General features: G+C 39.3%; 1 protein-coding gene across 3 annotated transcripts; it reads right to left on the reverse strand.

Moving 5' to 3' along the window:
• Window positions 1-1,530: 1,530 nt before the first annotated feature.
• OTLD1 (OTU-like cysteine protease family protein) lies at window positions 1,531-16,233 on the reverse strand. Of its 3 annotated transcripts, none has more exons than XM_077379582.1 (9): window positions 16,055-16,233; window positions 14,837-15,678; window positions 11,105-11,266; window positions 10,894-10,971; window positions 9,162-9,240; window positions 8,932-9,077; window positions 7,825-7,890; window positions 3,304-3,478; window positions 1,531-1,911 (listed from the first exon to the last, which is right to left on the reverse strand). In XM_077379582.1, exons 2-9 carry the CDS (start codon window positions 15,512-15,514, stop codon window positions 1,682-1,684), a joined length of 1,614 nt encoding a protein of 537 aa, XP_077235697.1. In that variant the 5' UTR covers window positions 15,515-15,678; window positions 16,055-16,233; the 3' UTR covers window positions 1,531-1,681. The 3 variants fall into 3 exon arrangements, with proteins under 3 accessions (XP_077235697.1, XP_077235695.1, XP_077235696.1); XM_077379580.1 differs by having other exon boundaries at window positions 14,837-15,878; XM_077379581.1 differs by lacking the exon at window positions 16,055-16,233 and having other exon boundaries at window positions 14,837-15,891.
• Window positions 16,234-16,922: the final 689 nt, after the last annotated feature.

Here is a 16,922-nt window from a genome sequence, read left to right on the forward strand (position 1 = left end):
AGATAACATTGTAGATTTTTTAGTTAAACTTTCCTGGGATTTATGTGGGTAAAGGTAGGAGACAAAAGAGGGGACAAACATTAATTAGAGAAAGATATTATGATGAGTGGAGAGAGAGGGTAGAGAGAGAAAGAGAGACCACCATTTTCAAGACAAGATTTTGCTGATGTCACCAAGAAAAAGCTGATGTGACCACTAAATATTCTCTCACATAAATCTTAGGGAAAAAAAAAAAACCCAGCAACCAAACGGAAAAGGGAGAGCTTAGATGGTTTCTTTGGTTACGGAAGAGAAAGACTTGTGTGGCAAATGTCAAAAGTTATAGAAACTTCTTAAAGAAGTTCGGCTGGCAGAACCATGGACAGTTCTATCATCTCAATATCTCATTATTGAGGGAGATTCCCTTAATATAGCTCGATAGATTAAAAGTGTAATCTTAGAGGTTTGCAGATGCAATTCAAGCAAATTTTTATTATGATTTTTTAGAAGAAAAAAAATGGCTTGAGAGTTGCAATCCTAAGACGACTCAACTAAGAGAACTTCAAATTTCGTTGAGCTCTAGAACTTCCAAAATAGAAAGTTGAGGAACACATTCTCAAACTACATAATTTTGCTTTTATGGATTCCTTTTTTTCGTAACTCTTCTTGCATGGTATACAGATAAACTAGAGTTAGAGTCTTTTTCCGAACGATTTAACCTTTTTACAGTACTTAATTTGATCATTACTGATTAATGATCAACTTACATATTTATTAAATATTCTTTTTATTGCTTTGAAAGCACGCTCTCTAATTTTAATAAGAGCCCATTCTTTTTCCAAAATGTGGGATCAAATCGATTAGACTATTCTAACCAATGGACCAATCGGCTGATTGCAGTCCCTTTTGATTCATGGTACCTAAATCTATGCGACAATGGTTGGTGTGTAACACCTTCTCTCTTAGGTCAAATTCAATGACCTAATTTTTAAGGAAATCTTTGAAAAAAAAAATCAGATATGTTGCCCTACAATGTCCAAGGTGTTGACCCTTTAGCCCTGTTTGTTTTGGATTTTGAGAACCTATCATGAGTACAGAACTGATCATTGGACTCAAATTCATGCTTAGACTAATTGGGAATTCCAAACTGTTTATTAGACTCAAAATCAATGGCCCGGATCGCCAAACCATATCTTGGCCAAATAAACATGGCTCAGTTTCTTGTCATCTAGGGCACTCGTCATGATAAAAATGGCTCCATGCTTTTAAGGAAATCTAGCAGCGCTCATTTATCATTTATAACTAAAGGCCACAAGGAAGTGAACGGCCAGGAAGAAAAGGAAAATACAAGAAAATGAAAATAAGATAAAACATGTTTTGTTGCAGAGAGAGAGAGAGAGAGAGAGAGAGATGTATTTAAGTCAGTCGAGCAGAAAACGAATGGTGGCAGCAGAAAAGTAGAAAACCTAAGCCCTTTTCCATCCCCTACCGTCGGAAAGTGATGCAACTGAATGCGCCATAGGAGTGTCCTATGGGAATTAACAAGCAATATCTACTAATACGTAATGTAAGATCCATTAGCTTTTTATCTAATAAATAAACTAGACATTGACGTTCTTAGAGCTTTATAATCAGAACATGTTCATTTATCTGTATTACATATATCATTCGAAGGGAGCCATTAAAATTTTCATCTCCGATATCATTCAGTAGCCTTCCCTTTGGATCTGTTTAAGGTGCAGGGGCCAGTGCTGCCTCCGCCCGTCTCCAACAGGTAGCAAATCATGGAATCAACATTATCTCCGAAAATGCTGTAAGCCTCCACCACCTGCAAATAGCTGAATCCCATTGAAAGCACCATCTGCATGGCGCTGCTCAGAACAGTATCAGGCAAAGCCTTTTCCCTTCCACCCTCGACTCTCAACGATGACCCTGTTGCAAACTTTATTAGCTCACCAAAAACTAAAAACTGCAACTCAGAAAAGCAGCAATCGACTCGGCCAACTCAATGAAAAACTTCCTGGTTTTCCCTTTTTCTAAATGATAGAAAGAAATTTATTAAGGCTATGTTTCTTTCCATATAAAATTCGTAAAATCATATTTTTCTACTTAAATATGGGAATAAAATTTGCTTCACTAATTTTAGGTTGAAAGAAACGGAGACTAAAAGAAACATGAAGCAAATGACCAAGCTGGTCAGAGATGCATCACAAAGAAGGCAAAAAAGCATTAAAACTTAACCTCAATCAAGAAGGAATCACTATTGGGCTAAAGTTTCCAATGAATCACATTAAGGGTTCAAACCATGGGAATCACCCTCCACGATCACCAGTGATCAACTCTAGGATTTTATAATATCAGCCGAGTTGCCAATCATTTACAGGTTAAAAGAGTTTTGGCTGGTAACCGAACTAAGAGTCCACAAGTTTCAAGTCCGCGATTTTTTGAATATTGATGAAAACAGATAAAATCTTGACAAGGAGATCACCATACTGAAAAACTCTAGCCGCTGAAGTATAGACAACTTTCCAAAACTCTAAACCTCCCAAACGTTGTAGAATATATGTCAATACAGGAGGTTAATACGGGGAATCCTTGTTTTTACAGGGCGGCTTAATGATTGGTTTCTTAGGACGGTGCTCAAGAAAGCTCCACTTTCTCATTTGGCCGGCAAGGTAGGTCCCTTGAGATAATAAATATTACAGGACATTTTCATAACTTCTCAGAAAACACATGCATTTTCATAACTTCTCAAACCCCCCCCCCCCCCCCCCCCCCCGCGCAGGAAACAACCCCCTCTACAAGAACTATTTCCAGGTATAATGTGAAATCAACATAGGAATGCAGAGTACAGACCAGTAAACTGAAATGGGACCACCAGTGTTATGGTACATGTCCCATTGCCCTAATAAAAATAGGGTGCTTCCCCTCATTAGAGAGTACAAACGATATGTAATATGGTACTGTACTATACATGAGCTTAAAACAGTCATTTCATCAGAGGAATAATCAGTTTCAGAAGATGAAGCACAAAAAAAAATTCAAAGAGACAACAGTACCCAAAAACACCTCCCAAGAAGGTACTCAAGCCTTTTCCCCACATGGGTGGCATCTGGGCAAGCAATTAAACACATCGACGCCCTGGTGACGTGGTGTGGGTCCCATTCACTGGTCCCAATGATTGCAAGCTTGTTACTTGAAAGTTTTGGGCTATATAAACTAGTTTTCCTCTTACGCAAAATTATATTTGATGTCATTCTTGGAAAGCCAGAAAACTTTTTTGGGATAGTTCAACATTAATAATAAATAAGTAAACAGACTTACTAGCCCCAGAAGAGGATGGTTCAGCCCCAGAAGTGGATGACTCCCTAAAGCCAAGCTGTGGCTTGAACTTGTCATCAGCAAGGTATTCAGCTCGAGACGCTTCCATTACCATGCGCTCCATTTCCTTCTCAGTGAGCTCCAAATCTGAGTAGAAGCGCCCCTCAGCTAAAAGTGCCTGCCATTAGATACCATGTGGGATCAACGATCAGATATATATAGCTCATAAACTACAGTGAGGATTTCATCAATGAACAATTAGGAGTCCGAGGGAACACAACAAGGCACACGAGCGACACATATTTAGTCAAAATGTCTTTTTTCCTAAACATAACAAATTTATTAAGAGAAAATAAAGCAGAAAAAAGAAAGCCGTAGGGACAAGACGTGCCCTGCAGTATTTACAGAAAAAAGCTCAAAAACACGAACACCCCCAACAAAATTGCCCACCATCCTAGCCCCTAATTCACTTCCCTCACATCCTTAAGAGCTGAATTGACAATATCCGCTGCTTCTTTTGCCAACTTATTAGCATGTCCATTTGCCGATCTCTTCATATGATGGAAGTCCAGTCCAAATTATTTTTTTTTGAACGGTAAGTCCAGTCCAATTTTCAGAACTGGATCCCTTAGTTTCTATGATGATGTCTGCTAACTTCCATGGTCCGGTTGCTTTGTTGTTGGCCCATGCTATAACTTTTACTGGATCACCTTCTACTATTAAGGGGCTGATCGTAAACTTTGTGTATCATCTCAAATCCCATAGAAGAGCTCTTGCTTCCGCCTCGTTAGAGTCCCACACTCCAGTTGGAGTAAGCACTCGCCCACTAGTCACAAAAGATGTTGTCGATGCCCATGCATCAAGGAGTTGCCTTTTGAGCTTTCATCAAAATTTAATTTCCGGGAAAAAAAAAGGAAAAAGTGAGAGTGGATGGAGAAGGGGGACATGAATTGAAAACCCTCTAGAAGTAGCATTCTGGCCCTCTTCAGTTCATAGTTTCTGTTTAGTTTTTGTTTTAGGATATCTTATTTTCAGTTTTGTCTTTTTAGATTTTGGCTGGAATTTTGGAGGATAAGTTTTGGGTGTTTCTTATTGATGCTGATTAGTGGTCAGAGGTTTGGTTCGAGAATCTAGTTGGGAGGTAATCTCGGTTGCATTATTTTTCTAAGCAGATGAGGTGGAACGGTGAATTGTATCTACGGGTGTTTCGGTCAGCTTGTAGGTGATGTCCATAGGGCTTAGGAGGCTGGTTGTTTCGGAGATAGGTTGTCTGTCTACTGGATTGGGAGGGTCGTTATTTTGGCAATAGGCTGTCTTATTATTATTTTTTTCCCTGGAGAAACCATGGGAGCGAATTAAACGAAATAGATCCTCGCTAAGCTTGAGTGACCTTTGGTCGTTCGCTTTATGAGGCATTCTATTATGGTTGTCTCTTAGATGAAATGCTTGATAGGGTTGCTGTATCACAATGTCTCTAGAGGAAGTAAATGAGTGAATCTAACGAGGTAGATCTTCACCAAGCTTCAAATTCTTTGGCCTTTTTGAGGCATTGCTTTAACCATGGAAGCTGTGGAGCAGAAGCAACGAAGAAGAACCCCATCAGCTTGAGAGGCCCTGGCCTTTCGCTTTTAGTGGCATCTGTTTGCTGAGACATTACTTGTCCTCGGGGACTCTGGAGTTAAGAAGTTCAGATTGTCGGCTTGATGGAAAGCTTGTAACCTTTTCCTTAAGATGGTGTTAGCAGCGGAGCTGAAGGATTGATTAGTTAGTGTTATTACATTTTGATGAAATTGTTTGTAGTTCTTAATTTTGTTCTTCCTTCTGGTTTGGGAATATACTTTTGAACAGATACTATGTAAATGCAAGCTGGGATCTCTGGTCCCCAATGTAATTCTCATAGTATAAAATATACTTATGTCAACTTTCAAAACAAAAAAAATTGAATTTCACCAATCCGGTTGGGGGAGGACACCCCCTTGCCAGAGCTTTAAACACTATTCCTTTTTCGACCATTTCCGTTGTCCAATTTCCAAAGGATTTCCCCCATGCTATAATTAGAGATAAATTTTTTGCTGAATCACACCTTCCTCTTCACCATTGCCACTGTCATAGAGTAAGATCTACTGATCTCCCTGCCAATGCAAAGACAAGATCACTACTGCCCCTTGGATGGACTTGTTAATACCTCATCCTCGATCTATCAATAAGGACCATAATTGTCTACACCCTCACCCAAGGTTTCAGGCATCGGTTCAGCATGTGTATTGGTCATGATGGAAATATAAACATCCCAGTTTCGGATGTAAATTTGGTAGAAACCCTATAGAATCATAAAAAAGTGTAGAAACATATACAAATGATGGACTATTTCAATGAAAATTCGAAAAGTGATGGAATAAGCACAGATTCACAGTATAAAACTATCAACTCAACTAAGCCTTTGTCCCAAACTAGTTGGGGTCGGCTAATGAACCCTTTAAAAAAATTTCACCGTATAAAACTATCACAAAAGCAAGAAGTCACCCATAATGGTTTAACGACATTGAAAACATCAAGTAATATGCGTTGTTACACATGTTTAATAATTCATTACATAAGACAACAGAGGGAATTTAGAAGGCTATAGCTATGGGCCTAGTCTTTCTGCTATCGTGTCCTCACTAGTGCCTTTGATGGATCAACTGTAGTATCTGATACTGGGCGCCTGAGTCACCTTAATTGGGACCTGGAACTGCTTCAATTCGTGCTTCAACGGCAAATTTGAACCTTTCACCCTTTTCACTCAATCAATGCAATGCATTGAACTCCTTGCTCTGGCATAGATGTCAAGCGAAAGTTATGCCTAAGCCAGTTATGCCCTTAGCTCGGAACCACCACGCCGTACCGACCAAACCCATAGCAGTACTTATGCTAGTCGTACTGAGCTTGATGATTGGTCTGATATATTGGCCTCACTTCATGGAGAAAGATTTTCTCAATCGAAAAGAATTTAAATTCGAAAGAGCTTTGACTTGATATGGATCTACCTCTATACTCCTTCGTTAGATCTGTTCTCTAAAAGCGGTCGGCTAAACCTCCCTTTCACGACTCGCGCACTCTCGCACGCACGGGGAAGGGAGATGTTTCGTAACGCCATCCTCTCGGTCGGAAGCCTCCCTCACACTACTATCGCACGCAAGCGCGGAAGGGAGGGCTTTATTCCTACTCCGGAAGCGTTAGCCGTTCGGTCCCTCGCCTGGGGACCTCACTTGTTCTGCTATTGCATATTGCATAGATAATCACTCTACGTACCGCTTCCTAATTCATCTGTGCAAAAGATTCCTTAAGTATCACATCCACTAGGGATTGGAACTAGTGCAACCCTGAAACAGGAGTTCATGGGGTTAAGTATGAAAATATGGCTTTCCTCTCCTGCAAAAAGGCTTTTTCCCTTGTAGGGGGATTGGGCACTCAATAACCCTCTACTACCTTAGTCGAACTTTGGTGGGAGCCGAGTTGAACTACTCTCCAATCGAGAAGATGTGCCTCGCTCTCATCTTCGCCGCAAAGAAGCTCCGACACTACATGTTGGCGCACACAGTCCGCCTTATCTCGAGAGCTGATCCCTTGAAGTACATCATGTCAAGGCCGGTACTATTAGGGAGACGAGTAAAATGGGCGTTGCTTCTCTCGGAGTTCGACATTATTTACGTTCCACAAGAGGCCGTTAAAGGAGAAGCATTGGCTAACTTCTTAGCCGACCACCCGATTCAAGCTGATTGGGAGTTACAAGAAGATCTTCCAGATGAAGAAGTTTTCGTTGTGGACCTTCTACCATTATGGCAAGTCTTCTTTGATGGGGCTGCCCGAAGAGATGGTGCAGGTGTGGCAGTCGTCTTTATCACTCCACAGAAAGACAGGACACCACATTTTTTGAATGATATAATACTAATACAAAATACATACACCATGTTTCACAGGCAATTCATATAAATATTATTAGGAAACAAATAATGGTACCATTCAAAAAAAGGAAACAAATATTGGTATAGCATACCATTAATATACTTATTTTGGTTTCGGTGTGCATTTAAATTCAGTATGAGTTTCGGTGGGATGGAAACGAAACCACTATGACAGTTTAGTGTCGATTTCGGTGGAAATTTAAAACCATGCCCTAGCCCTCCATTTGATGATATCTTCATCCATGCAACTATAGTAATTCCAAGAATGAAAACTGACAAAAGCTGAGTGGAGGGTGGCTAACAAGTTTCAGGAAAATTAAAATAAAAGACATGTCAATAGCAACAAGGAAAGACACATAATGGAATATGAGAAATGTGATTAAATATAATTAAATAGCATCCGAAGTGATAATTCCAATAAATAAATTAAGTAACCATACAGGCAAATACAATTTTTTTCTCCAATTCCATCTAAAATAGGCGCAGGCTGAAGCAGGTGGAAAAAAATGACATCACTTCTGTCGTTTCAATATTTCCGGAATATGAGTGTGACTTGTTAGTGCAAATTGAGATAACTCACATGATCAATTTGCTGATCTTGTTGAGCTTTGATAGCCGCCTTTACTTGATCTTTGTCGATGTTTGTCTACAAAGAGAGCAACAGCAAAGTGTAAGAACAACAAATCCTCTTCTTTTTTGGAAAATAATATGGAGAACAACAAATCCCCTTGGCAAGAATAGGAAAGAAACTAACACAGTAACAAATAGTCGGATTATAAATATGCATTCAAAATATTCCATATCGGACTGAATGACCAGAATCAAGAGCACAAACAATTCACATGCGGAAGCAAGAAGAATTCATTTTGGCAAACAATAGATTTTGAAAACAATAGGAATTTACTGAAACTTCCATCCATATTTTTAAAAAAATCCAATATTCTTCAAAAAATAAAAATTGTGCGCACTCACACACAGAGAGAGAGAGAGAGAGAGAGAGAGAGATTGTGTTACCATTCAAAAAAATAAAAAAGAGAGAGTTTGTGCCAATATCAGTAGCCTATATAAAATATTCTGAGGCGTTTTCCTAAATACAAAGAACCATTAGAAAGGATTACGGCAACTTATGTAATGAGCCCTTAACTAAATAGAAATTGAGCAAATTTATCAACTTTGATCCAAATAGATTGACAAAAGACATAATCCCAATAAAAACATAATGGAAACAAAGTAAATTTCAACAAAAAGCTATGATTTGTGGACACGGATACAAGTGATCCGTGTCAACACAGAAACAGAGTGTCGGACACGGCAAACCCCCAAAATTTAGAAACGGGGACACGGCTAAATTACAAAGTATATATAATCACGATCATAGGTATGGATTCATGTGTCAGGTTCCGACACGGATACGAGTTGTCTGACATGGTAACATCTAAAAATTTAGAAATAGTAACACATACATACATATAAAATTATTGATTACTATAATAATTTGTAATAATATAAATATTGTATTCATTCAACAAACTAAAAGTGTCCAAAGGAGTGTCGACAAGTATGGACACTCGTGTCATGTCGGACACGGCAGGACACGTGTGTCGGCAATAAATTCAAAGTGCCAGCTAAATCATAGACAAAAAGTATAAGCCTGGAGGAACTTAAAAAGAACACACTTAACACTCACCCCCTGAAGACTGCTGAATCCAAGACCTGCACCAATGTTCAATCGGAGTGGATCAACAAGCGAGTTGTAATGATTCCCATGGTGATAACTCAGTCTTATCGGTGGTGTATCTGTATTGTAATTTCCGTGGAAAATGTTGATAGGTTCTGCATTAAAAAAATGAGAACAGTGAAAATGTTTGCCCACTATAGAGCTGGTGATACAGCTAGTCATCTCGAATAGAACAGCACCTTCACTGTAGGAATATATATGGATAGGGCGATTATACATCTCAGATAAAGCCTGGATCTCCACATTATTTCCGTAGACCTGTTACCAAAATCTAATTAATGTAAGAAAAAAAAAGGAAAAAAAAGATGCCCATATACAGGTAGGAAAAAATGGACCCACGGTATCAGAGGAAACAAAACAATACAAACTTGACTTCTTAATGACAGATAGAACAAAACAGTCAACAAATAGAATCACATGGCTGTTAGGAAATACACTGATGCACAAGTCTTGATTTCGAGGGACAAAAGTCATATAGAAGCTCCTTCACAGAATAAATAAATATATATATATATATATATATATATATAGAGAGAGAGAGAGAGAGAGAGAAAACGGTTCCTACACATATGTGTAGAGAGTTCTCTACACACTAGCTTAAAATACAGTGGGGGCCCACATTGTTTAGGTGATCCAAGCCATCCATTTTAAAGGCTCTCACATAGATAGGGTGTCTACAAAAAATCAGATCCATAGGATCATCCCAACCCTACGATTTGTGGAGGTAAAATGGATGTCTTTAAACCTTCACAAATTAGTTCATTTTTTGCCTCCAAAGTTCGAATGGTTAGGATGGTTAGGATGATCCTATGGATCTGATTTTTTGTGGACACCCTATCTATGAGAGGGCCTTAAAAATGAATGGTTTGGATCACCCAAATAATGTGGCCCCCACTGTATTTTAAGCTAGTGTGTAGATAACTTATCTACACATGTGTGTAGGAACCGTTTTCTCATATATATATATATATATATATATATATATATATATATATATAGAGAGAGAGAGAGAGAGAGAGAACATTTCCTACACACTTGTGTAGGTAAGTTACCTACACACTACCTTAAAATACAGTGGGGGCCCACATTGTTTGGGTGATCTAAACCATTCATTTGAATGATCCTCACATAGATAGGGTGTCCAAAAAAAAATCAGATCCATAGGATCATCCTAACCATTCAAACTATGGAGGCAAAAAATGGACTAATTTGTGAAGGTTTATACACGTCCATTTTACCTCCACAAATCGTAGGGTTAGCATGATCCTATGGATCTGATTTTTTGTGGACACCCTATCTATGTGAGGATCATTCAAATGAATGGTTTGGATCACCCAAACAATGCGGGCCCCCACTGTATTTTAAGGTAGTGTGTAGGTAACTTACCTACACAAGTGTGTAGGAAATGTTCTCTCATATATATATATATATATATATATATATATATATATATATATATATATATATATATATAATTAAATTTAAGAGAAAGGACCGAGTTCAATAAATCATAAAACAAGATTTTCAGAAGATCTTTTTCAAGGTCAGAAACCACATTCACTCTTCACATGAGAAATATTTCCCTTCCAATCACAAGGCCTCCAAACAAAATTCCTGCACCTTCTGTAAGATCATTCATGTTATATTATTTGTACATTTTCCAAGTTCCATTCTTTCACATGCAAGGAAAAAACCATCCTGTTTTCTGGGAGAAATGGATTTCTCAATTAGAAACAAAACAACTATGGGAAGAAGCAAAATATTAATCACAACCAAGATAATACCATATTGAGCAGAATGAAAAATAATAATATTAAAGACACTATGAATGACAAATAAAATGTACTAAAATTTAGTTTGTGGTCGTTAGACTGAAAAGGTTGAGCTAAAATCCTATACAAATATCCATACCTTGTCACGCCTCTTCCTCTTACAATATGATGTGAAACCTTCTGTTATGAACTGTGAGAAGTGATCCCTCTCCCTCTCCTGAAGAAACAAAAGCAGAAATACTATATCATTTTGACGTTCTCAGTAACAAGATCAAATCATGAACACTGGCCCGCTAATTGATCAACTGTACACCAAATATGCAATACAGAAGTACCAGATATGTTCATACCATATAATCAATGCACATCTGTCTAGTTAAATCATACAATTCAGTGTCCCCATAAACTTGATCTGCAACAGCACGGAATAGACAATTTCCATCTTCTACCATCCGTTTGACTTCCAAGCCCTTTGCTCGCCTAACGTCAATTACGAACTGTCGTTCTTTTTCCTGAAAGAAGACCGTGGCATTAATATTTTGATGATACTGAATCCTGAGTATTAATGGACTTAGTGTACAAATATTTAAGCAGGAATGTTGTCTCTCATTTATCACATTACAAGTCATTTTAGAAAACCAAGTTGGGGGCAGAAAAGAACATTTATGTTCTTTCAAATGATTCACACACAGTACGTAATCGTAAATGTCTGTTCTACATGCCCAAGAAGAGCATAGCAGCCTGCCTCCTAATCAGTGTAAGGATGAAATCATTGTAGGTCACGCCCAACATGTGTTCATTCAATTAAATTCCTTTTTCTGTATCCAAGAAAGAAACGCTAATTAAGCCGGAAGGTTACCAATTGTAGTATGGAGAAGATGCTCAGCAGCCCTGTAAGACCAAAATGACACTCTGATGCCCCAATCTCTACAAAGTGTCAACATCCTTACGATGCACCAATTAAGAATAACATCAAGCCGTCCTAGAAAAAAACCCCAGCTCAAAGATCTTTTCAACTCAACCCAACTCAAATGAACTCAACTTAACTCAAGTAAGCCTTTGTCCCAAACTAGTTGGGGTCGGCTAATGAACCCTTTAGAAAAATTTCATGCAGAAGGTGAAAGGATCTACCCGGCTCAAAGATCTTTTCAGATGTCACAAAAATAAAACAATGCAAAAACATTTTTACAGTGGTTCATCTCTTAATAGGCAGCGCAGATCAATTTACTAAGTGTCGTCAAAGAGGTAGCAGAGGCACAATTTAGAACCATGTGACATATAGAAAAAATTTGATTCACGTTTGTTTAATTTGGTAGCAAAAATTACAACCTTGAGCATGTGAGGGAAAGCGGTTTCCAAGGACATTCTTTCCTTGCCCCACAGTTAATGCTGAGAGACGTGACCCCCACTGATATTCACCAAAGGTGTAGAAGGGAGAGGGGGAAAAGTACCACCATTGAGACTACCTCTCTGTATTTGTGCCACTAAAACTGCAGTAGCATAACAAAGCAAAACCAGCTGCATCATCCTGAAGGTCCACAGCTAGGCCCAAGGCTACTGTTACTGCTACATGAAAATTTAGCTTCATGAATTTCACCAGGAAAAGAGTACAATTAATAATATACAAGATAGTGAAAATTATTTTATAATATACTTACACATTATAAGGACACAACGTTTTACAGCATGTTATATGATATTTATTTTTCTTATCAATGGACCATGGTTTAAAATCTTGGTGGCGCGCCTCAAAACACATCCAAGTTGACTTGGCTCGAGCAATCCATGAGAATAAAAACTCATTGAAATACAAGGTGAAAAAAGAGTGAATTAAAGCAACGAATGTGATGAGCTGCCTCGGAATAACAAGAAGACTCCGCTTACGCCACCCCCACCCCCACCCCCACCCCCCAAGTAGATGAACCATGTCAACAAGCTTATAAGCTTCACAAACTACCATACCAGATGATGTTGTGATTTAACAAAAAGTTATCTAACATCATATATGACATGCTTTATAACTTTGATAAAACATAATGTATAATAGAAAATTACAGGCTAGGCTATAATATTTTCTAACAGAAGTAAATATCCATAGAAAATATGAATATAAATATTACATTACCCTTTGTGAGGACTTATAGATGTGTAGATTAAATTGGTTAATTCTTCCACTTAAATTAGAAGAAGATTTCATGCTTCTCGCCTCTCCGGGAAAATATTCAACCACTTACTGAAAATTTTAGAGACAATAGGAGAATTGTGAAAGCACTGCAATTGTAATTCAAATTGACCCAGACATCTCATAAATAACTTACAGATTTGTGCAGTAAAAGTGAAGTCACAATCACTATGGGAACGTCAGGTGTCCATCTTTTACTAAAGCTCATAAATGGAACAAACATATGCATGGCCAAGTCAATTTTAGGAAGCAAAAGATCAAGCTGAGCAAGCTGTTTTAGACTCTCGTGAGAAGGTATTCCCTCCCACCCCCAGGTTGTTTCTTTAATTTTAAGGGGTAAAAAGGGATTGTGAAATAAAGGAAATAAATACAAGAAGATATGCAACCTCAGATCCCAAAATCACAACATTGATTACTAGGACAACACTACAAACTAAAATACATATAAAGAAATATGGTCTCCCACAACTAATGACTCATGCTCGACCCGGTACTTGGCAAAAGTATCCATCACTTCGTTATAGGACTGCACATGCCCATACAGGATTTGGTGACTCTCCACCCATATAGGGCATTAGATGATGCCTACAATCTAGCGATCAGGTTGAAAACAGAAAAAAGAGAACAGCAACACAATGAAGTAACAACGCAGCCAGCTTTGTTGAGAAACTCCAATTGTGAGTGGCAAGATAACCAGGGAGTGAAAGTGCAAGGAAGAGAGAGCACCCAACCCTCAGGGTGTGTTTGGCTGCACAAAAGCAAGAGAGGTTTAGGGATCTTGCTTAGGATTTGGTTGCCACATCTGCAAAATTCCCCTTTTGGTGGCCAATATAGCATTGAACTCCCCGGAGGCTCCTACGGTTGTCTCATGGGTAATTATTGAATGTTTGCTGATGTGGCATTCTTGTTCCATCCTTGTAACATCCAAGCCAAAATCGAAAAATGGTGGTCTTGCTTGAAATTTCTTCGGAATGGTGCCTTTTCTATCTCTCTCTCTCTTCTCACTCTCTCTTCTATCTCTATATTGGTAATGACACCCCCTAATGTTCTACTTGCACAGGGACAGTGTCAATTGGGTGCATACAAAAACTAAGTAAACAGAAGGATGGACCATTCATTGTATTGAAAAAGCTAGCCAGTAATGTATTTCTTGACTTTCCAGAGCACATGAAAACATTCAAAATTTCGATATTTCTAACTTACACAAGTACCACAGTGAGGAGATAAGCGTTACATAGCAGCCAAACTCGAGGTGGAGTTCCTCTCCAACACAGGGAGAATGATGCATGCGAAAGACCTGCGGAACAAATGCCTAAGGGTCATGCCCACCAAAAGGACCACATGACCAAGGGGGCTGAGCCTCTTCTTTTATTAGAGTTTTGGAAGCTTAAGAGATTAGGAATTTACTATCATAAGTTATAACGATTAAAAAGAGGCTTTAGTTATTCTTTAAGAAGGGGTATTGTAGATGCTCCATATTTCTTTAAGTTAGCTGAATTTTTTTAGTGATATGAAAGGGGAATAGAGATGGGTGATGTAGGACTGTTAGGGAAGATGATCCAGGTATCCTAATTTGATCCACAGCAGTACAGAAAGGGTAAAAAGCTAGGGCTGGAAGCCCAAATATAGCCACATGAACTAGCATGAATTTAAACTTGACCCTCTAAGCCCGAATATGACAGATCAAACTCATTTATTTAATTCAACAACTCTACTCAAATAACAAAATTGCCTATGGAATTGTTTACCACAAAAACAAATAGAATATAAAATAAAAACAGGAGTCAAAAATGAAAAGGCAACGAAAAGAATGCATTGTATGATCATCTAAGCTAACAAATATTGCCAAAATATTTGGCACTTAATTCATTACTAAATTTGTCAAAAAAATAAAACTTACCGCGTCATCATAAGATGATCCAAAACAAGGGCTCTGCTCATCTGCGCTATTGTAACCTTCGCCTTCCCCATAAGACCTAGGAGAAGAAGGCCGTGAGCCCGATGGAGAAGTCCGAGTTGAAACAACAGGCCATGCCACTGCCCTTCTAGACGAACCAATACGCACAGCATTTGAACCGCCCGACATCGTTCTCCTGGAACTCAAGTTCCCCACTGAAGGTTTTGGGGGTGGGACAGGCGGAGGTGGGGGATATGAACTCCCTGTAATAATCTGTGAAGAACCAACACTAGAACCCTCCTTCTCATCCAAATCTTTTCTCTCTGGAATCCGTAGCCCACCCAACTCTTTTGTCACAACTCCCAAATCCACAACGCCGACATTAGCAGTTTTCTCCTTGTCAACACTTGCATTTGATGCAATCTCATCTCTAACACCCAGCGCATTTTCCATTAAAAACTCCTCATTTCTAGCAACCTGATCATCACTGCTTCCACAAGGGTCGAGAAGATCATCTAAAGCACCTGGGTCTTGCCCCTCCTTCTCCAATTCGTCTTCTTTCGAGGTCGAAGGAATTTGAGGAGAGGGGAGCTGTGGCGCTGAGGAAGGCCCGGGCAAGGAAGATCTGTTAGGGTTTGATGAAGAACCAGTTGAACCTCGTTGAACCAAAATTCGAGTCATCTTTTCTGACAGACACCTTGTTCTCGTCTCTCACACGCAACTCAAAGGCCCAAATTCTCAATCAGCCGTTTGTCTCGTGTTCTAACCTTTGGGGCAGTGATCCCAGTCCCTCGGCTGAACGATTTTTTCCAGCCCAGCGCTTTCTGATCCTCGCAAATCGATCTCTGCATCCCCCTAACAATTCTCATGAGACCAAAGCCTAAACTTGAAAGTAAAAAATCCTCTTTAAACTCAATACCACCAACAGAAACCCTAACCCTCCCCTTCGACACTCAAATCCACCTTAAGAAACCCCAACGGCAACCAAAGCTACCGATTCCCATGAAATTGAACACAGAATCCCAACAAATCTCATAAATTACCCCTGCCATCACCCCAAACCCATCAATCCTCACAAAAAAACCTCATCAAACCCTAAAAACCTCAGAAAATCATCAAAAGCAGTAAAACAGAAAGCTTTCCAACACAATATTATCAATAAAACACCAGAATCTTACAAAAAAACGAGAAAGAAAACCTTAAATGCTGTGAAACACTCACCTCGGCGATTCTCAGAGCGCGCCAAGATATACACGAGACGGAATGATTGTCCGTACGGATTGAGGACGAGGTGAATTGTGAAAATTTCTAGGGTTTGGAATTTGGGGGAGAATGTGGAGATAAAAAGGCGAGGAAACGTAGAGGCGAAGCAGAGTATTTATCTGCAGAGAGTACATAGAGAGAAAAGGGCGAGAAAGTAAAAAGAAATTGGGCAGGGTGCGCATGGGAAAAACGGGGGGCTCCTTTTTTCGGGGGAGACTCACCCTCTCGTGACGAGGATTTTACTAGCCAGCCAAAGGCTAGTAGCCGGTACGGATGGACACGTGTCAGTTCATTCACCTTTAATCTCTCTGACCGCACGGATGTGAGGGCGTGCGGGAACAGTAGCAAGTCAGAAACTCAGACGAACGGGATGAGATGAAATGACAGGATTGTCCCTTTGCTATTTGCAAACTGACCAAAATAGGCTAATAGCCCGTTTGTTTTGCCTTTTATAGTTTGGGTAGTTTGGGGATTAGAGGCAGGATAAAGGAACGGAGTGAGGAGGTGTCCTTCGTTACTTTCTAATTGACCAATACTTTACTGAAAATAACAATCGTACCCTTCCCGTGTGAGACGGTCTAGACTTGTAATGGCAAAACTGCCAAACGTCTTTCGCAAGTAACTTTTAGGCAATCGTGACTTTTCTTTTGGGAAAGGAACATTCGAAAAGAAGGGCTTTTTCCGCTCCTTTCTAACACACTTATTGGACCCACTTGTGCATCATGCAATTGATCAGATCCGTTGATCCAAATGGTGAAAACACCTTGGATCAGATGATCACTAGCCTTTAATTTGTCAAGCCTCAAGCCTCAAGCCTCAAGCCTCA

Source organism: Tasmannia lanceolata, unplaced genomic scaffold (assembly GCF_043159265.1).
Source record: "Tasmannia lanceolata isolate RefF3 unplaced genomic scaffold, GAP_Taslan_0.1 ptg000005l, whole genome shotgun sequence".
Classification (NCBI taxonomy): Eukaryota; Viridiplantae; Streptophyta; class Magnoliopsida; order Canellales; family Winteraceae; genus Tasmannia; species Tasmannia lanceolata.